Source organism: Leucoraja erinacea, chromosome 24, assembly GCF_028641065.1.
Source record: "Leucoraja erinacea ecotype New England chromosome 24, Leri_hhj_1, whole genome shotgun sequence".
NCBI lineage: Eukaryota > Metazoa > Chordata > Chondrichthyes > Rajiformes > Rajidae > Leucoraja > Leucoraja erinaceus.
The window spans coordinates 31,644,807-31,667,306 of record NC_073400.1 but is presented as its reverse complement, the minus strand read 5'-3'; the positions used below and the strand labels follow the sequence as shown (position 1 = coordinate 31,667,306).

The 22,500-nt window shown below is 49.3% G+C and overlaps 1 protein-coding gene across 1 annotated transcript in view; it reads left to right on the top strand.

Moving 5' to 3' along the window:
* Nucleotides 1-12,894: 12,894 nt before the first annotated feature.
* prelp (proline/arginine-rich end leucine-rich repeat protein) overlaps nucleotides 12,895-22,500 on the top strand; it is a 12,910-nt gene continuing 3,304 nt past the window's right edge. The window contains exons 1-2 of the mRNA XM_055654991.1: nucleotides 12,895-13,041; nucleotides 20,352-21,364. Coding sequence (XP_055510966.1) covers nucleotides 20,371-21,364 — 994 coding nt within the window. The 5' untranslated portion in view covers nucleotides 12,895-13,041; nucleotides 20,352-20,370. The remainder of the gene's footprint in view (nucleotides 13,042-20,351; nucleotides 21,365-22,500) is intronic.

Below are 22,500 nucleotides of genomic sequence, written 5' to 3'. Positions count from 1 at the left end.
GTAACTCAGCCGGGACAGGCAGCACCTCTGGAGAGAAAGGAATGGGTGACGTTTCATAGAAACATAGAAACATAGAAATTAGGTGCAGGAGTAGGCCATTCGGCCCTACGAGCCCGCACCGCATTCAATATGATCATGGCTGATCATCCAACTCAGTATCCCGTACCTGCCTTCTCTCCATACCCCCTGATCCCCCTTTAGCCACAAGGGCCACATCTAACTCCCTCTTAAATATAGCCAATGAACTGTGGCCTCAACTACCCTCTGTGGCACAGAGTTTCAGAGATTCACCACTCTCTGTGTGAAAAAACTTCTTCTCATCTCGGTTTTAAAGGATTTCCCCCTTATCCTTAAGGTGTGACCCCTTGTCCTGGACTTCCCCAACATCGGGAACAATCTTCCTGCATCTAGCCTGTCCAACCCCTTAAGAATTTTGTAAGTTTCTATAAGATCCCCTCTCAATCTCCTAAATTCTAGAGAGTATAAACCAAGTCTATCCAGTCCAGTCTTTCCTCATAAGACAGTCCTGACATCCCAGGAATCAGTCTGGTGAACCGTCTCTGCACTCCCTCTATGGCAATAATTTCGGGTCGAGACCCTTCTTCAGACCGAGAGACAGGGGGGAGGGGGGCTCAGAGCCGGCACCCATGACATGAGCAAATTTGCAGATGACACAAAGCTGGGTGGCAGTGTGAACTGTGAGGAGGATGCTATGAGAACGCAGGGTGACCTTGGACAGGTTGGGTGAGCGGGCAGATGCATGGCCGATGCAGTTTAATGTGGATAAATGTGAGGTTATCCACTTTGGTAGCAAAAGCAGGAAGGCAGATTATTATCTGAATGGTGTCTGATTAGGAAAAGGGGACCTGGGTGTGCTTGTGTTTCTCGGGCACTTTGTATCTATCCATGTTCTCCCCAGATGCTGCCTGACCCGCTGAGTTACTCCAGCACTCTGTGAAACGTCACCTATCCATGTTCTCCACAGATGCTGCCTGACCCACTGAGTTACTCCAGCACTCTGTGAAACGTCACCTATCCATGTTCTCCACAGATGCTGCCTGACCCGCTGAGTTACTCCAGCACTCTGTGAAACGTCACCTATCCATGTTCTCCCCAGATTCTGCCTCCACAGATGCTGCCTGACTCGCTGAGTTACTCCAGCACTCTGTGTCCTTCTGTGTTTTGTAGGCTACACTGTACCACATTATAAATGATAACGGTAGACAAAAATGCTGGAGAAACTCAGCGGGTGCAGCAGCATCTGTGGAGCGAAGGAAATAGGCAACGTTTCGGGCCGAAACCCGGAAGGGTTTCGGCCCGAAACGTTACCTATTTCCTATTTCCTTCGCCCTTGGTTTTGGCCCGAAAAACGTTGCCCATTTCCAGTAGCAAACTGGAGGAGCAGCACCTCATATTGGGCAGTCTGCACCCTAGTGGCATAAACATTGACTTCTCCAATTTCCAGTAGCCCTTGCCGTCTCCTCCCCTTCTCAGCTCTCCCTCAGCCCTCCTCTTCCTTTCTCCTTTCTTCTCCCCCCACCCCCCCCATCCTACATCAGGGTTTCAGCCCGAAACGTTGCCTATTTCCTTCGCTCCATGGATGCTGCTGCACCCGCTGAGTTTCTCCAGCATTTTTGTCTACCTTTATCATTTATAATGTGGTACAGTGTAGCTTACAAAACACAGAAGGACACAGAGTGCTGGAGTAACTCAGCGGGTCAGGCAGCATCTGTGGAGAACATGGATAGGTGACGTTTCACAGAGTGCTGGAGTAACTCAGCGGGTCAGGCAGCATCTGTGGAGAACATGGATAGGTGACGTTTCACAGAGTGCTGGAGTAACTCAGCGGATCAGGCAGCATTTATGGAGCTAAGGAAATAGGCAACGTTTCGGGCCGAAACCCTTCCGGGTTTCGGCCCGAAACGTTGCCTATTTCCAGAAGGGTTTCTGCCCAAAACGTTGCCTATTTCCTTAGCTCCATAGATGCTGCTGCACCATAACTCAGTGGGTCAGGCAGCATCTGTGGAGAACATGGATAGGTGACGTTTCACAGACTTTTCCAGCATCTGCAGTTCCTTCTTGAACAAACTATAGATGATACGTTCAACGGAATTGAGCAAAGTCATGCTGCCTTGCTCGGGAATGCGACTCTTTGGAATCACACACCAGAGAACTCCAGCGTTAAACAAACATCCTCAATCATCCTTGGGCCAGGACCTGCCTTGGATACGGAACTATACGAAGGGTTGTGAAACATACTGCCTTTTAATTCCCAGTTTTTATCAAAACAAACTGTTTGGACTCGACCCTACAAAAGCAAGATTCTCCAACACTGCAGAGCATTCTCAACTTATTCCCAGCAATAAAGATGACATTGTGTAGTTTGCCTCCCAAAGTTACCGATGAGTTACTCCAGCATTTTGTGTCTCTCTTCAGCTTAAACCAGCATCTACAGTCACTGAATCTTTTGAGTTTAGTTTAGTTGATAGAGTCACTGAGTGATACGGTGTGGAAACAGGCCCTTCGGCCCGACTTGCCCATACTGGCAGGTGGGACTAGTGTAGCTGGGGCATGTTGGCCGGTGTGGGCAAGTTGGGCTGAAGGGCCTGTTTTCACACTGTATCACTCTGTGACTCTATAAACTAAACAAAACTAAAAAATAACTCTCAAAGTCTGAAGAAGGGTCTCGACCCGAAACGTTGCCTATTTCCTTCGCTCCATAGATGCTGCCTCACCCGCTGAGTTACGTCCGCAATTTTGTCTACCTATAACTCTCAAAAGGTATAGTGTCTGTAGATGCTAGTTTGAACTGAAGATAGACACAAAATGCTGGAGTAACTCAGCGGGACAGGCAGCGTGTTGTTTAAGAAGGAACAGCAGATGCTGGAAAATCGAAGGTAGACAAAAGTGCTGGAGAAACTCAGCGGGTGCAGCAGCATCTATGGAGCGAAGGAAATAGGCAACGTTTCGGGACGAAACCCTTCCGGGTTTCGACCCGAAACGTTGCCTATTTCCTTAAGGGTTTCGGCCCGAAACGTTGCCTATTTCCTATTTCCTATTTCCTGATGCAGGGTGGGGGAGGGAGGGGGAAGAAAGGAGAAGGAAGAGGAGGAGCCCGAGGGCTGAGGGAGAGCTGAGAAGGGGAGGAGACAGCAAGGGCTACCGGAAATTGGAGAAGTCAATATTTTCGCCGCTAGGGTGCAGACTGCCCAAGCAGAATATGAGGTGCTGCTCCTCCAATTTGCGGTGGGACTCACTCTGGCCATGGAGGAGGCAGCACCTCTGGAGAGAAGGGATGGGTGACGTTTCGGGTGTTGAGGGAATGTCTGAAATGTGACGTGCGGGCGGGCAGTCGGTGGATTAACGTACAGATGTGCCAATACACTGCTGGCATTCTCAAAGCAGGAAAAGTCCAAAGCAATTATGACTGATCTTTTCCACGTCTCTCGTGTGGCGTGTGGCGTGTGGCGTGTGGCGTGTGGCGTGTGGCGTGTGGTGCGTTGGTAAGGCCAGCATTTAATCCCTGTTTATAATCACGCCTTGATGCTGGGAAGTGAATGAATCATTCACTGAATAATCCCCAGCCCCCAACTTGCTCCCAGATGCACTGTATTAATGTTCAGTTTGGTTTAGTTTAGAGATACAGCGCGGAAACAGGCCCTTCCGCCCACCGGCGCCAACTGGCGATCCCCGCACACTAATAGAAACATAGACAATAGGTGCAGGAGTAGAGGCCATTCGGCCCTTCGAGCCTGCACCATTCGCCATTCAATATTATCATGGCTGATCATCCAACTCAGTAGTGCAGCAGTAGCTATGGAGCGAAGGAAATAGGCAACGTTTCGGGCCGAATCCCGAAGGGGTTCGGCCTGAAACGTTACCTATTTCCTATGCCCTAGCTTTCATAGAAACATAGAAAATAGGTGCAGGAGTAGAGGCCATTCGGCCCTTCGATCCTGCACCGCCATTCAATATGATCATGGCTGATCATCCAACTCAGTATCCCGTATAGCCAACTGTGGCCTCAACTACCCTCTGTGGCAGAGAGTTCCAGAGATTCACCACTCTCTGTGTGAAAAATGTTTTCCTCATCTCGGTCCTAAAAGATTTCCCCCTTATACTTAAGCTGTGACCCCTTGTTCTGGAATAATGCCCCTGTCCCACTTAGGAAATCTGAACGGAAACCTCTGGAGACTTTGCGCCCCACCCAAGGTTTCCGTGCGGTTCCCGGAGGTTTTTGTCAGTCTCCCTACCTGCTTCCACTACCTGCAACAACCGGCAACCACCGGGAACCGCACGGAAACTTTGGGTGGGGCGCAAAGTCTCCAGAGGTTTCCGTTCAGGTTTCCCACAGTACGAATTCATTCCAAGAGCTCTCCCGAGTTTAAAAAAAATTGAACTTGTGGTAAGCACGGAGAATGAACGTAGCGGGTACGTCAGAGCTCGGGGACGTCTCTTAGCGGCTCGTAACGCTAACGGCAGGTACTCGGGAAGACTCGCTAACGGCAGGCAAGCACGTGAAGATTTTTCAACATGTTGATAATAGTCCACGAGAGCCCCGAGTACCGACGAGTGGCCATTACCGTAAATCTCCGAGTTTGAATCGGGGCAAACTCGGGGAGAACTCTTGGAATTAACTCGTACCGTGGGACTGGGTTTTACAACACAGCGTTCCGTTATGAAACGACTTTGCGCTGATTTCGGCATCTCTGTGAAGTTACCAGCGTTGGAATTCTGAGCTCAGTCAAGATTCGGGTTTGTGGTGCAGAATTGTAAATGAGGGCCGCAGATGTGTTTGAAAGCTGGCATCTGTACAGAGTAGAGATGTACTTTCACAGTCCCGCTGTGTTTATGATGTGATGGCTCAGAAATGTGACACGATCTCATGAATCTGGGACTCAATGGAGTTTAGAAAGATGAGGGAGGGGGACCTCATTGTAAACTACCCAATGATGAAAGGCCTGGATAGAGTGGAATTGGAGGGGATAGAAACATAGACAATAGGTGCAGGAGTAGAGGCCATTCAGCCCTTCAGGCCAGCACCGCCATTCAATATGATCATGGCCGATCATCCACAATCAGTACCCCGTTCCTGCTTTCTCCCCATATCCCTTGATTCCATTAGCCTGAACAGCTAAATCTAAATCTCTCTTGAAAACATCCAGTGAATTGGCCTCCACTGCCTTCTGTGGCAGAGAATTCCACAGATTCACAACTCTCTGGGTGAAAAGATTTTCCTCACCTCATTCCTAAATGGCCGACCCCTTATTCTTAAACTGTGTGTGGCCCCTGGTTCTGGACTCCCCCAACATTGGGAACATTTTTCGTACATCTAGCCTGTCCAATCTCTTAAGAATTTTGTATGTTTCTATAAGATCCCCTCTCATATTTCTAAATTCCAGTGAACACAAGCCCAGTTGATCCATTCTTTCATCATATGACAGTCCCGCCATCCCGGGAATTAACCTGGTGAACCTGCGCTGCACTCCCTAAATAGCAAGAATGTCCTCCCTCAAATTAGGAGACCAAAACTTCACCATTCCACTAATGGGAGCATCTAGGACCAGAGGGCACAGCCTCAGAATTAAAGGACGTTCCTTTCGGAAGGAGATGAGGAGGAATTTCTTTAGGCAGAGGGTGGTGAATCTGTGGAATTCCTTGCACAGACGGCTGTGGAGGCCAAGGCAGTGGATATTTTTTCATGCAGAGATACAGTAGATAAATTCTTGATTAGTACGGGTGTCAGGGGTTATGGGGAGAAGGCAGGAGAATGGGGTTAGGAGAGGGAGAGATAGATCAGCCATGATTGAATGGGGCAGTAGACTAGATGGGCCGAATGGCTCAAAGTCTGCTCCTATCACCCATGAACCTATCTCATGGACTTGCAGGGAATGGAGGGATGTGGATCACGTGCAGGCAGACAAGATTCTGGTGAAGGGTCTCGACCTGAAACGTCACCTATCCATGTTCTCCACAGATGCTGCCTGACCCGCTGAGTTACTCCAGCACTCTGTGAAACGTCACCTATCCATGTTCTCCACAGATGCTGCCTGACCCGCTGAGTTACTCCAGCACTCTGTGTCTATTTTTGTAAACCACCATCTGCAGTTTCCTGTGTCACCTTGAGTTTGGTTCAGTTTTTGAGATACAGCATGGAAACAGGCCCTTCGGCCCACAGAGTTCATGCTGACCATCGTACAGTTGCTGCCTGGCCTGCAGAGTTCGTCCAGCTGTTTAGTTTGTGATCTAGACTCCAACATCTGCAGTCGCTTGTGTCTATAGATAGAAATAATGACAGCATCTGTGGAGAACATGGATAGGTGACGTTTCGGGTCGGGACCGTTCTTCAGGCTCAAGAAACTGCAGGTGCAGGTTTACAGAAAAAGACACAAAGTGCTGGAGTAACTCAATAGACAATAGACAATAGGTGCAGGAGTAGAGGCCATTTGGCCCTTCGAGCCAGCACCGCCATTCAATGTGATCATGGCTGATCATCCCCAATCAGTACCCCGTTCCTGCCTTCTCCCCATATCCCCTGACTCCGCTATCTTTAAGAGCCCTATCTAGCTCTCTCTTGAAAGCAACCAGAGAACCGGCCTCCACCGCCCTCTGAGGCAGAGAATTCCAATGACTCACCACTCTCTGTGAGAAATAGTGTTTCCTCGTCTCCGGTCTAACTCAGCGGGTCAGGCAGCATCTGTGGGGAACATGGATAGGTGACGTTTCACAGAGTGCTGGAGTAACTCAGCGGGTCAGGCAGCCTCTGTGGAGAACATGGATAGGTGACGTTTCACAGAGTGCTGGAGTAACTCAGCGGGTGCAGCAGCATCTATGGAGCTAAGGAAATAGGCAACGTTTCGGGCCGAAACCCTTCCGGGTTTCTGCCCGAAACGTTGCCTATTTCCTGAACGGTTTCAGCCCGAAACGTTGCCTATTTCCTTCGCTCCATAGATGCTGCTGCACCATAACTCAGCAGGTCAGGCAGCATCTGTGGAGAACATGGATAGGTGACGAATCACAGAGTGCTGGAGTAACTCAGTGGGTCAGGCAGCATCTGTGGAGAACATGGATAGGTGACGTTTTGGGTCTGGCCCAGGGTTCAGCTCCCTGCAGATAATGGGGTGTCAGCGAACAGCTTTTAACACTGGCCTGTTTGAAATTCTGCTTTAACAGAAAATAACACTCGTCCCAAAAATGATCTTCCCTCAACACCGGATTTTATGTATGTTCCATTTAATTCGAGCTGAAATGATTCCTGATGCTAAGTGACTGAACACAGAGAGTCAGGTCACCCTCTCCATGCCTGCCGCACGTTATTTATTTCCACTGAACAAGTCCTCATTAAATTATTTTGCTCTCTACAGAGGGGCGCTGTTGACCTTGTTCATTTTAAACTGAGCGCCCAATCTCGCTGCTGTCTGCAAGTGATCTGAATGGTGTTCATATGCGCAGTAATAATCTTGATGATGTAGGCTTTAGGAGAGCTCCCCCTCTCCTCTCCCCACTCACCATCAACAACACCACAGTCACATCTGTGGAGTCTTTTAAGTTCCTGGGAACCATCATCTCCAAGGACCTTAAGTGGGGGGCTACCACAGTCTAAAAGACCCCACAGAGGATGCACTTCCCGAGCCAGCTGAGGAAGCACAATCTGCCCCAGGCAATGATGGTCCAATTCTACACGGCCATCGTAGAGTCTGTCCTCACCTTCTCCATCATGGTCTGGTTTGGCTCGGCCACCAAGCACGACACCCGGAAGCTGCAGCGAATCAGCAGAGAAGGTTATTGGTGGCAACCTTCCCTCCAAGTCAAGTCAAGTCAAGTCAAGTTTATTTGTCACATACACATACGAGATGTGCAGTGAAATGAAAGTGGCAATGCTCGCGGACTTTTGTGCAAAAGACAAACAACAAAACAACCAAACAAATTATAAACACAATCATAACACACATATTCTTTTACATAATAAATAATGGAAGGAAAAACGTTCAGTAGAGTTAGTCCCTGGTGAGATAGGCGTTTACAGTCCGAATTGCCTCTGGGAAGAAACTCCTTCTCAAGTCCATTGATGAACTGTAGACTGCAAGGGCCAGGAAGCGAGCGGGCAAGATCATCTCTGACCCCTCTCACCCTGGCCACAAACTCTTTGAATCACTTCCCTCTGGAAGGCAACTCCGGACTGTCAAAGCTGCCACAGCCCGACATAAAAAAACAGTTTTTATCCACGAGTAGTTGCTCTACTCAACAGCCAAAAATCTGTAGCCTCCCTTTGATCTGGTATGTCGTTGGTTCACATGCTTGATCAATGGTGTTTTATCATTAATGTTTTATTATTATTAATGTTTAGTGTTTTCTGAGTCATTCGTAACTGTCACTGTGTGTCATGTTGTTACTTGTGGTCGGAGCACCAAGGCAAATTCCTTGTATGTGAACACTTGGCCAATAGACTTACTTACTTACTTACTTAGTGCAGTTCCTTAAGGGCCTGTCCCACAGACGTATATCAGGTCACGGAAAAAGTCGCGGCGTGACACGGCGTGATAACGTATGATGCGCGGCGTCTCCTCAAGTGTCGCAACATTTTTTTGTCGCTGCTGGATTTTTGAAATGTTCAAAATCTTTTGCCGGCATACGTCAGTCACCGAATAAATCTCCAAGTGGGACAGGCCCTTTAGAGCGCAGGGCGGCACGGTGGCGCAGCGGGTAGAGCTGCTGCCTCACAGCGCCAGACACCCGGGTTCCATCCCGACTACGGGCGCTGTCTGTACCGTTCTCCCCGTGACCCGCGTGGGTTTTCTCCGGGTGCTCCGGGTTCCTCCCACACTCCACAGACGTACGGGTTTGTAGGTTAATTTGGCTTCGGTAAAAATTGTAAATTGTCCCTAGTGTGTGTAGAATGGGGATCGCTGATCGGCACGGACTCGGTCCTGTTTCCGAGCTGTGTCTCTAAACTAAACTAAACATTGAACAAAGAAACTACAGAATGTTTTTGATTCATACAATCTTTCCCTGCTGGCCTCTCGTTATCCCTCGATTCCATCTTCAGTAGCTGACACCTGAATCTCAGGAACTCCATATCCAAATCCTGTCTACTCTCTGTCTCTTTCTCTCTAGAAACATAGAAACATAGACAATAGGTGCAGGAGTAGGCCATTCAGCCCTTCGAGCCTGCACCGCCATTCAATGTGATCATGGCTGATCATCCAAATCAGTATCCCGTACCTGCCTTCTCTCCATACCCTCTGATCCCCTTAGCCACAAGGGCACATCTAACTCCCTCTTAAATATAGCCAATGAACTGTGGCCTCGACTACCCTCTGCGGCAGAGAGTTCCAGAGATTCACCACTCTCTGTGTGAAAAAAGTTATTCTCATCTCGGTTTTAAAGGATTTCCCCCTTATCCTTAAGCTGTGACCCCTTGTCCTGGACTTCCCTAACATCGGGAATAATCTTCCTGCATCTAGCCTGTCCAACCCCTTGAAGAATTTTGTAAGATATTTTGTAAATATCCCTTGATTCCGTTAGCCCTAAGAGCTAAATCCAACTCTCCCTTGAAAACATCCAGTGAATTGGCCTCCACTGCCTTCTGTGGCAGAGAATTCCACAGATCCACAACTCTCTGGGTGGAAAATATTAGGTTGCCCAAGTGGGACAGCCCCTTAAGGCACTGCGCACTTACTCTATTCTTGGAGAGGAACATGGAATCACATGCAAGATAATTGATTAAAATAACAACTCTCTGATTCAGAAACCACAGCCCCTTCGCATTCGAAACTAATCATTTGGCTGCTTGATAATTACTTTAGTTTAAGAAGGAACTGCAGATGCTGGAAAATCGAAGGTAGACAAAAATGCTGGAGAAACTCAGCGGGTGCAGCAGCATCTATGGGGCGGAGGAAATAGGCAACGTTTCGGGCCGAAACCCGTAAGGGTTTCGGCCCGAAACGTTACCTATTTCCTATTTCCTTGGTGTCAGCCTGAAAAACGTTGCCCATTTCCTCCGCTCCATAGATGCTGCTGCACCCGCTGAGTTTCTCCAGCATTTTTGTCTCCCTTCGATTTTCCAGCATCTGCACAGTTCCTTCTTAAACACGTTAAATACTAAACTGAACAGGAGGTTTGTTCGGGGGTGAGAGCCCTGGTGGTGGGATCTCTTTATCAGCTGGTCAATTGGCTGCTTGAGTATTACTTTAGTTTAAGTAGGAACTGCAGATGCTGGAAAATCGAAGGTAGACAAAAATGCTGGAGAAACTCAGGGGGTGAGGCAGCATCTATGGAGCGAAGGAAATAGGTAACGTTTCGGGTCGAGACCCTTCTTCAGATTTCTTGTTTACTGTAGTTTATTTCAGTTTAGTTTGGGGACGGTTCAGTTGCCTGATAACAGCCGGGAAGAAACTGTCCCTGAATCTGGAGGTGTGCGTGCGTTCGTTTTCACACTTCTGTACCTCTTGCCCGATGGGAGAGGGGAGAAGAGGGAGTGACCAGGGGGGTGAGACTGGTCCTTGATGATGCTGCTGGCCTTGCCGAGGCAGCGTGAGGTATAAATAACATCGTAAGGTTTAGAGATACAACATGGAAACAGGCCCTTCTGCCCATCGCGTCCGTGCCGACCAGCGATCCCCGCACACTAACACTATCCTACACACACTAGGGACAATTTACACATGCACCAAGCCAATTAACCTACAAACCTGTACAACTTTGGAGTGCGGGAGGAGACTGATGGTCTCGGAGAAAACCCGCGCAGGTCACGGGGAGAACGTGCAAACTCCGTACAAACAGCGCCCGTAGTCGGGATCGAACCTGGGTCCCTGGCGCTGGGAGGCAGCAGCTGTATTTGCCTGTGATGCTGCTGCAAGCAACATTTTCCTTGCACCTGTACTTGACCAGATGACAAAAAACTCCACTTGGATAAGAAGTCTGAAGAAGGGTCTCGAACCAGAACGTCAGCCATTCCTTCTCTCCACAGATGCTGCCTGTCCCGTTGAGTTACTCCAGCTTTTTGTGTCTTGTCTTGTCTTGTCGAAACAACTGCAGACGGGGTGGGAGATTGCAACCTTCACCTGGTCCGCCCTGTTTCGACGAATGCAATCAACCTGGCGTGCACAGTCAAATAAGATCAAATAGAACAAGTTGTCCTACAACTTTAGGCTGTGCACACCACACGCAAGAAGAAGAAGAACTGCAGATGCCGGTTTGCAGAAAAGCTGCAGAGTGCTGGAGTGACTCAGCGGGTCAGGCAGCATCTCTGGCTGGAGAACGTGGGTAGGTGACACTTCGGGTCTTCAGACTGATGAATGGTCTCAACCTGACAACATCTGCAATGGTTTGGCCCAGCAACATCAGCTGTTGACGGAGTTTAGCTCTGGAAAAACCCATCGTACTTCCGCAAGGATTAGTATGTTCCCAAACCTCAAGAGCCAAGTCAATTAAAGTTTTGAAGAGAGAGAAAACAAAAATCCCATTTTTGCTTTCTCCTGCTGTGGTCAAATGCCAAAGCATTTGATGAAGTCAGTGGAAAAATCCTCTACGACTTCACCAACAAACTTGACAAGATGCGGACTCTAGTTACGCTGTGTTCACCACGAAACTGAAAAATAAGGAGAATTAGTTGTGTGGGAAGGAACTGCAGATGCTGGTTTAAATCGAAGGTAGAGACAAAGTGCTGGAGTAACTCAGCGGGACAGGCAGCATCTCTGAGCAGAAGGAATGGGTGACGTTTTGGGTCGAGACCCTTCTTCAGACTGATGACTTCTTCAGAAGAGTCTCGACCTTCTCTCCACAGATGCTGCCTGTCCCGCTGAGTTACTCCAGCACTCTGTGTCTACCCAGGAGAATTAATTGCCTGGGATGTTCCTCTGATTTAGCTGTTGTTCGGTGCAGGGAGAGGTTACGAAAACTAGGACTCTTTTCTCTGGAGCATCAGAGGGCAGGCCGGATCAAGGTACATCAAAGGACTGAGATGAGGAAAAACCTTTCCACCCAGAGAGTTGTGAGTGTGGAATTCTCTGCCACAGAAGGCAGTGGAGGCCAATTCACTGGATGTTTTCAAGAGAGAGTTAGATTTAGCTCTTGGGGCTAACGGAATCAAGGGATATGGGGAGAAAGCAGGAACGGGGTACTGATTGTGGATGATCAGCCATGATCATATTGAATGCCAGTGCTGGCTCGAAGGGCCGAATGACATCTACTCCTGCACCTATTGTCTGTGTTTCTGTGTAAAATGACCAGAGGCAGAGATAGGGTAGACAGTCAGAACCTTTTCCCCCAGGGTGGGAGTGCCAAGGACCAGAGGGCGTAGCTTTAAGGTGAGAGGGACAAAGGTGTGGATATGCAGGGAATGGAGGGAAACGGATCACATGCAGGCAGAGGGGATTAGTTTAACCTGGCATCATGTACGGCACAGACATTGTGGGCCGAATGGCCTGCACCTGTGCTGTACTGCCCTATGTTCTAGTACCAGTGATATTAGAGGAGGTCAGTTTGACTTGGTAACTTGGAGAGAAAGCAGGTACAGGACACTGAGTTGGATGATCAGCCATGATCACGTTGAATGGCGGTGCAGACTCGAGGGGCCGAATGGCCTCTACTCCTGCACCTAATTTCTTTGTTTCTATGTTTCTATGTTCGGCCGGCACGGACATTGTGGGCCGAAGGGAACTGTTCTATATTCCATGTTGTAAGTATCTCTAGTTGGAAACTTAAATGAGGTCAGTTCCACTGAGTCTTGATCAAGAACTTCAGAACTTCTGGGAATTCTCGGGTCTCTGAAATGCTGCATAAACTTTGTAAGGAATGCGGGGACTGGAGTGCTGAAAGCCTGTGTTTGACTCACAGAGGTAAGGTTATGAAATAGTGGATGAGGGCATGGGTGGGTGGGTGCGGGCGGGAGTGAGCTGGAGGAGTTGGCCAGGGAGATAGAGGATGTATTGTCGTCGCGATGAAGGCTGAGCCTCTCGGAACAACTAGGAACACAACAAACTCACAGGACTGTCAGTCGCGGGTGCCTGCACAAGGCGGACGCATCCTGGAACAGCCCTGGTGAGTCTAACATCGCTTTTTAAAATTAATCTCACCTGGCTTTCGACGCAAGGTCTTTTTTTATTCACACAGGGAACGCATTAAGAAAACAGATTTCTGGAGACATTCGTTTCAATTCACGGGCGTCGTGAGATGGGTTTTGTTTTTAACGCGTGTGGGACTCTGCTTTTTTTTTTAACAAAGCTTTGAACCAAAAACAAATACTTGACCTTAAACATTAGTTGAGATTCGAGTGAAAGTTGTATAACTTACCACGCAATGTTTGGGAATGTTTTGGGCCACTCACCCCATAAAAACTAATTGGAGGCTTGCAAAACAGAGCCGGTTCACTGCAATTAGTTGCCAATTAGCCAGGGTTTGTGTGAGAATGTGTCGCTGGACCAACCGCTACAACGGATTAATTTGCACAAAAGGGACTTGTTCCATTTTTTCATTGTTTTATGTGAAGCTTTTCATACCTTCTAGGCTCAAATAAAGTTATTCTTGTTTATGCTCTCAGTTTACCTCTGTCAAGTACTTTCAGTGTTTTGGTGATTTCTATCCACTGTCTTGTTCATCTTGTACTCCAGAACTGTTGCAAAGCTGAGCTTCGTTTAATAGTATTCTCCCTCTCTCCCTCACTCTCCCCCTCACTCTCTCCCTCTCTGTCTCTCTCTGTCTCTCTCTGTCTCTCTCTGTCTCTCCTGTCTCTCTCCTTCTCTCTCCCTCTCTCTCCCTCCCTTTCTCCCTCTCTCCCCTCTCTCTCTCCCCCTCTCTCTCCCTCTCTCTCTCTCTCCCTCCCCTTCTCTCTCCCCTTCTCTCTCTCCCCCCCTCTCTCTCCCCCTCTCTCTCCCCCTCTCTCTCTTCCCTCTCTCTCCCTCTCTCTCTCCTTCTCTCTCTCTCTCCCTCTCTCCTTCTCTCTCTCCTTCTCTCTCTCCTCCCCTCCTCCCCTCTCTCTCTCCTCTCTCTCTCTCCCCCTCTCTCCCCCTCTCTCACCCCCCCTTTTCTCCTCTCATCTCCCCCTCTCCCTCCCCCTCCCCCCTCCCTCCCCCCCCCCCCCCCCTCTCCCCCCCTCTCTCCCCCCCCTCTCTCCCCCCCCCCCTCCCCCCCCCCTCTCCCCCCCCCCTCTCTCCCTCTCTCTTTCCCTCATTGCCATTGCCAGCACCGCCATTCAATGTGATCACGGCTGATCATCCCCAATCAGTACACCGTTCCTGCCTTCTCCCCATATCCCGTGACTCCGCTATTTTTAAGAGCCCTGTCTAGCTCTCTCTTGAAAGCCTCCAGAGAACTCCGGTTTCCTCCCACACTCCAAAGACGTGCGGGTTTGCCGGCTAATTGGCTTTGGTAAAAATTGTAAATTGTCCCTCTTGTGTGTGGGATAGTCTAGCGTGCGGGGATCGGTGGGCCGAGTGGCCTGTTTCCGCGCTGTGCCTCTATACTACCTAGTCTAGAGAGACCCTTCTTCAGGCAGAGCTACTCGAGCATCTGGTGCCTATTTTCTTGGGTGTGAAGACTGGAGCTGTGGGATCGGAGACGGCTAGGCTGGGACGGGGACGGAGGGGGGGGGGGAGACTTCTTGAGGTTTGACCTGGTTTATCCATTCATGGAGCCGTCGAGAAAAGAAAATAAGTCGTGAGAAGAAGAAAATAAAAACCCGAAACAAAAACAGAAAATGCAGGAAAGAGCTGATCCAATATTTTCTGTCTGAGCTGCAGTCTGAGTTATTGGAAGGAAGATAAACGCTGACGTGTGTGTTCTCACCGTCTAAGTATTAGTAACATAGAAACATAGTAAATAGGTACAGGAGGAGGCCATTCGGCCCTTCGAGCCAACACCGGCATTCATTGTGATCACGGCTGATCGTCCCCAATCAATAACCCGTGCCTGCCTTCTCCCCATATCCCTTGACTCCACTAGCCCCTAGAGCTCTATCTAACTCTCTCATAAATCCATCCAGTGACTTGGCCTCCACTGCCCTCTGTGGCAGGGAATTCCACAAATTCACAACTCTCTGGGTGAAAAAGTTTTTTTTCTCACCTCAGTCTTAAATGGCCTCCCCTTTATTCTAAGACTGTGTGTGTGGCCCCTGGTTCTGGACTCGCCCAACATTGGGAACATTTTTCCTGCATCTAGCTTGTCCAGTCCTTTTATAATTTTATATGTTTCTATAAGATCCCCCCCCTCATCCTTCTAAACTCCAGTGAATTATTAAACCAGTGAATATTATTCATTAAATCCAATAAATATTAAACCAAAGGAGGCAATGTCCCTGAGTCGTGCTGACATTCCGTCTCAATGTCAAAGCAATCCTGTGCAACCCCTGTATACAAACTCTGTCACTAAGTTGTAACACGTCAGTGCTGACTATACAGAGTCTGGGCACACTCACACTCACACTCACGCTCACACTCACACTCACACTCACACTCACACTCACACTCACACTCACACTCACACTCACACTCACACTCACACTCACACTCACACTCACACTCACACTCACACTCACGCTCACACTCACACTCACACTCACACTCACACTTACACTCACACTCACACTCACACTCACACTCACACTCACACTTACACTCACACTCACACTCACACTCACACTCACACTCACATCTGTCACACTCACACACACTCACACTCACACTCTCACTCACACTCTCACTCACACTCACATCGCTCACACACTCACACTCTGTCACACTCACACTCACACACTCACTCACACACTCACACTCACATCGCTCACATCACACTCACACTCACACTCACATCTCTCAGCCAGTCTCTATAAAAGTTGCTGGACTCTTGACAAATTCTTGGTTAGTTTGGGTGTCAGGGGTTTACACAATAGACAATAGATGCAGGAGTAGAGGCCATTCGGCCCTTCGAGCCAGCACCGCCATTCAATGTGATCACGGCTGATCATCCACAATCAGTACCCCGTTCCTGCCTTCTCCCCATATCCCCTGACTCCGCTGTCTTTAAGAGCCCTGTCTAGCTCTCTCTTGAAAGCATCCAGAGAGAAGGCAGGAGAATGGGGTTAGGAGGGAAAGATAGATCAGCCGTGATTGAATGGCGTTGTAGAGTTGATGGGCCGAATGGCCTAATCCTGCTCCTATCGCTTATGCCCTTACGACCCCTCCCATTCCCACACTGACCTTTCTGTCCTGGGCCTCCTCCACTGTCAGATTGAGGCCCACCGCAAATAAGCGAGTTCGGTATTCCGGCTGCACATGCCCAGGTCATAGGTCACTGGAGATAAACATTCTCAGTAGCTGAGCTGCTGCGCTTGTACAGACCCAAAGATATTAGAGTATCGTTGGACTGGAGTTGGGGACTGGGGGACATTACCCGCCTCTGCAACCAGCGTGCAAACTCCCCGTGGAATGAACTAAACACATCTGTGTGCAAAACACAAACACGCACGTCTTTCACCCCTCCCCCCTTCTCTCTCCCCCACCTCTCACTGTCTCTCCGCCGGTCAAGTCTCTCCCTGCCCCCCCCTCTCTCTCTCTCGCTGTAACACCTCACTCTCCCGCTTTTTTTCCTCGAATGACCTATGACAAATCCCATCATTCCTTGAGTTTTTCGGAATACCGAACTCACATATTGGAGGAACAGCACCTCATATTTTGCTTGGGCAGCCTGCACCCCAGCGGTATGAACATTGACTTCTCTAACTTCAAGTGACCCCTCCTCCTTCCCAGTTCCCCGACCACATTTCATCTTTCTTGTCAACTTCTCCCATTTAACACGGTTCTATTCTGCATGTTCTGCGATCCTCATCCCCTTTGCCCTGTTTTCACACCTTGCACTTCCTTGTCTCTCTATCTCCCTCCCCTCCGAAGAAAGGTCTCGACCCGAAACGTCACCCATTCCTTCTCTCCAGAGACGCTGCCTGTTGCACCAGCATTTTGTGTCTATGGCTTCAACCAACCGTTCCTTCATACACAAATCTCGAAAACATTTCACTGTTACATCTTGCACTGAATATTGTACCTTAATCTGTGCACTGTGGACAGCACGGAGGCGCAGCGGTAGAGTTGCTGCCTCACAGCGCCAGAGACCCGGGTTCGATCCTGACCACGGCCGCTGACTTTCCGGAGTTTGTACGTTCTCCCCGTGACCTGCGTGGGTTTTTCTCCGGGCGCTCCGGTTTCCTCCCACACTCCAAAGTCGTGCATTGTAGGATAATTGGCTTCTGTAAATTGTAAATTGTCCCGAGTGTGCGTAGGATCGTGCTAGTCGGTGCGGACTCGGTGGGCCGAAGGGCCTGTTTCCACGCTGTATCTCTAAACTATGCTTAACTAAACTAGAGAATATTAAAGGTAGACAAAAGTGCTGGAGAAACTCAGCGGGTGCGGCAGCATCTATGGAGCGAAGGAAATAGGCAACGTTTCGGGCCGAAACCCAAAGGAAATAGGCAACGTTTCGGGTCGAAACCCGGAAGGGTTTCGTCCCGAAACGTTGCCTATTTCCTTCGCTCCATAGATGCTGCCGCACCCGCTGAGTTTCTCCAGCATTTTTGTCTACCTTAGATTTTCCAGCATCTGCAGTTCCTTCTTGAACACACTGTATCTCCAAAGTAACTAAACTAAAGAAACTTACGCCCCCGTCCCACTTGGGAAACCTGAACGGAAACCTCTGGAGACTTTGTGCCCCACCCAAGGTTTCCGTGCAGTTCCCGGAGGTTTTTGTCAGTCTCCCTACCTGCCTCCACCACCTGCAACCTCCGGCAACCACCTGCAACCTCCGGGGAACCGCACGGAAACCTTGGGTGGGGCGCAAAGTCTGCAGAGGTTTCCGTTCAGGTTTCCTAAGTGGGACAGGGGGCATAGAAAGCTTTTAATTGTAATCACGTGTAGCGTTTCCTTTGAGTGGTTAGCAAGCTAGCGAAAGCTTTTCACCGAACTAACTTTACACCGCTATATTTAAGAGGGAGTTAGATGTGGCCCTTGTGGCTAAGGGGATCAGGGGGTATGGAGAGAAGGCAGGTACGGGATACTGAGTTGGATGATCAGCCATGATCATATTGAATGGCGGTGCAGGCTCGAAGGGCCGAATGGCCTACTCCTGCACCTAATTTCTATGTTTCTATGTTTCTATGTACCCCTGCAAACGTGGCAACAATAGACTACACTAAACAAAACATTCTGAGTGAGACGCCTGGCATGGATTTCTTCACGAAAACAGCTTTTGAAATCTGGATGTGTTCTCAAAAAAAATGACAAACTTAGCGCTTAATAACAAAAATAAATGATTTATTTTGACACAGGAATCCAATAAAGTCCGATGCTTTTCGTTTCAATTTTAGTTTAGAGACACAGCACGGAAACAGGCCGCTCAGCCCACTGAAACGATGCCGGCCATCGATCACCCGTTCACACTAGTTCCACGTCATCCTGTATAGAAACATAGAAATTAGGTGCAGGAGTAGAGGCCATTCGGCCCTTCGAGCCTGCACCATTCGCCATTCAATATGATCATGGCTGATCATCCAACTCAGTATCCCGTACCTGCCTTCTCTCCATACCCCCTGATCCCCTGAGCCACAAGGGCCACATCTAACTCCCTCTTAAATATAGCCAATGAATTGGCCTCAACTACCCTCTGTGGCAGAGAGTTCCAGAGATTCACCACTCTCTGTGTGAAAAAAGTTCTTCTCATCTCGGTTTGAAAGGATTTCCCCTTATCCTTAAGCTGTGACCCCTTGTCCTGGACTTCCCCAACATCGGGAACAATCTTCCTGCATCTAGCCTGTCCAACCCCTTAAGAATTTTGTAAGTTTCTATAAGATCTCCTCTCAATCTCCTAAATTCTAGAGAGTATAAACCAAGTCTATCCAGTCTTTCTTCATAAGACAGTCCTGACATCCCAGGAATCAGTCTGGTGAACCGTCTCTGCACTCCTTCTATGGCAATAATGTCCTTCCTCAGATTTGGGAGACCAAAACTGTACGCAATACTCCAGCTGGTGGTCTCACCAAGACCCTGTACAACTGCAGTAGAACCTCCCTGCTCCTATACTCAAATCCTTTTGCAATGAAAGCTAACATACCATTCGCTTTCTTTACTGCCTGCTGCACCCGCCTGCATGCCTACCTTCAATGACTGGTGTACCATGACACCCAGGTCTCGCTGCATCTCCCCCCTTTCCCAATCGGCCACCATTTAGATAATTATATTTTTCAAAAACCTCAAGGGATGATCAGCCATGATCACATTGAATGGCAGGTGCTGGCCTGAAGGGCCGAATGGCCTCTACTCCTGCACCAATTGTCTTATGAATAAGTTCTCCTCTCTTCGACGAGACTTTGGCAACACCCTCTCTCACTGCTGCCCTTCTCTGAGAGAGAAAAATAAAAATGATATATGTTGTGTCCATCTGGACATGAGATCATTTGGAAAGGGAACTTAGAAATGAATCACAGAGCCAGCCGTGACGTTGTGGATTGGACTGGGTTACTGCGATGGTTTCTAATGGGTGGATGTTGGTCCAGGGAGATCTTTAGTTTAGTTTCGTTTAGAGATACAGCGCGGAAACAGGCCCCCTCTGCCCACTGAGCCCGCACGGACCAGCGATCACCGCCTGTATATTATACCCATACCTACACACACTAGGGGCAATTTACAATTTAACCGAAGCCAATTAACCTACAAACCTGTACGCCTTTGGAGTGTGGGAGGAAACCGGAGTTCTCTGGATGCTTTCAAGAGAGAGCTAGATAGAGCTCTTAAAGATAGCGGAGTCAGGGGATATGGGGAGAAGGCAGGAACGGGGTACTGATTGGGGGTGATCAGCCATGATCACATTGAATGGCGGTGCTGGCTCGAAGGGCCGAATGGCCCACACCTGCACCACACCGCATCATCAAGGACCCACACCATCCTGGCCACACACTCATCTCCCCGCTACCTTCAGGTAGAAGGTACAGGGGACTGAAGACTGCAACAACCAGGTTCAGGAATAGCTACTTCCCCACAGCCATTGGGCTATTAAACCTGGCTCGGACAAAACTCTGAACATTAATAGCCCATTATCTGTTATTTGCACTTGATCAGTTTATTTATTCATGTGTGTGTATTTACGTATACAATGGTATATGGACACACTGATCTGTTCTGTAGTCAATGCCTACTATGTTCTGTTGTGCTGAAGCAAAGCAAGAATTTCATTGTCCTATCAGGGACACATGACAATAAACTCACTTGAATCTTGACTTGACCTGATGGTCTATGTTTCTATTTGCTCTGGTCCTGATTTGGGTCAGTTTTGATGTTGGTGACAAAACGATATCTGGTCTCTTCTTTTCCCAGAGATACGTTGCTGCGGACAATGACGCATCTGGGATACTTCCTTTCCGTCGGTTTGTTGCTGACCGCCATGGTCGAGTGCCAACGACGGCCATCCAGACCAAAGCCCCCTCGGACCAAGCCGCCCAAGCCTCCCAAGGCCCCCAAGGCCCCAAAGCCGAGCAAAGCGGCCTTCAGCGAACCCGTGGAACCGATGCACCTGACCACGCTGCCTCCACCGCTGCCCCCGGGCCCGCTCTCTATATTCCCCGACTGCCCCAGGGAGTGCGCCTGTCCACCAGACCACCCCAACGCTCTCTACTGCGACAGCCGCAACCTCAGGGTGGTCCCGCTAATCCCACCCAGGATCGAGTACCTCTACCTCCAGAACAACTTCATCGAGTCCTTGCCCAGAATTTCCTTCCGTAATGCCACCCAGCTCAAGTGGATTAACCTGGACAACAACAGGATCTCCAGTCACAAGGTGGACAAGGACCTCTTCACCATCCTGAACAAGGTGCTCTTCCTGTACATGGCCCGGAACAGGCTGGACGAAGTTCCCGCCAACCTGCCCCCGAGTCTGGAGCAACTCCGGCTGTCCAGGAACCAGATCTCCAAGATCCCTCCGGGCACCTTCAACCAGTTGGCCAACTTGACTCTGCTAGACCTCCACCACAACAACCTGCCAGACAAAGTCCTCAACAAAAACACCTTCAAGGGTCTCAAGAGCCTGATGCAACTGAACCTGGCCCACAACTCCTTGAGGAAAATGCCTCCTACAGTCCCTCCGCACATCTTCCAGCTCTTCCTCGACAAGAACAGCATCAGCCAGATCCCCAATAACTATTTCAAGAAGTTGCACCAGTTGACGTTCCTGAGGTTGAATTTCAACCAGCTGACGGACAAGGGGATTCCCAACGGCATCTTCAACGTGTCCACGCTCCTTGGCCTCCACCTGTCCAACAACAAACTCAACTCCATTCCCGTCATCAACCCGAAACTCGAGCACCTGTATCTCAGCTACAACCACATAGAGCGTAAGTCCATCCCCACCCCCCCGAAAACGGCAAACCTGTAGATGGATTGGTCTATAGAGGCTTCACCCCGCGCGCGCTTGGCCTGCCTTCATCGGTCGGGCTATTGAGTGGACGAGTCACGAAGCCAAGAGCCTGTCCCACTTACGCAACATTTTCGGAGACTGCCGGCACCCGTCATAATAATAATCAAATAATAATCTTATTTATATAGCACATTTTTAGTCAACTTGCATTGACCCCAAAGTGCTTCACATAATTACATTACATTTCCACACACGGGCAAAGGTGGGTGAAGTGTCTTGCCCCAAGGACACAACGACAGTATGCACTCCAAGCGGGATTCGAACCGGCTACCTTCTGGTCGCCAGCCGAACACTTAGCCCATTGCGCCATCTGTCGTCATAGGTTATTACAGGTCGCCGAAAATTTTCAACGTGATGAACATCCAGCGGCAACCAGAACAAGGTACGACTCTTTGGGCGACTACTGGATTAGTGTCAGGACCGTACGGGCTTCATAGCCCGCGACATGTCGCCTGTACGGGTCGTGAGCTATAGTCTCCTCAGTCGCCCCCAAAGAGTCTTTAGAGTCTTTCTGGTGCCCCGCTGGATTTTCAACATATTTGAAAACTTTTGCCGACCTGCAGCGATGACGGAATGCCGGCAAGCCTGTAAAAAAGTTGTGTAAGTGGGACAGGGACAGGACTTATTGATGGGACATTGGTCAGACTGCATGTGGTGTCTTGTGTGCAGTTCTGGTCGCCCACATCGCAGGACGGATGTGGAATCTTTGGAGAGGGGGTGCAGAGGAGGTTTACCAGACTGTGCAGGAAGGAACTGCAGATGCCGGTTTAAACCGAAGATAGACACAAAAAGCTGGAGTAACTCAGCGGGACAGGCAGTATCTCTGGAGAGAAGGAATGGGTGACGTTTCGGGTGGAGACCCTTCTCCAGACCGAGAGTTTCTCCCTCTTCCCTGACTCTCTGTCTGAAGAAGGTTCTCCACCCGAAACGTCACCCATTCCTTCTCTCCAGAGATACTGCCTGTCCCGCTGAGTTACTCCAGCTTTTTGTGTCTATCTTCGTGCTGGCTGGATTAGAGGGCAGAGTATAAGGAGAGGTTGAACAAACTTGGAT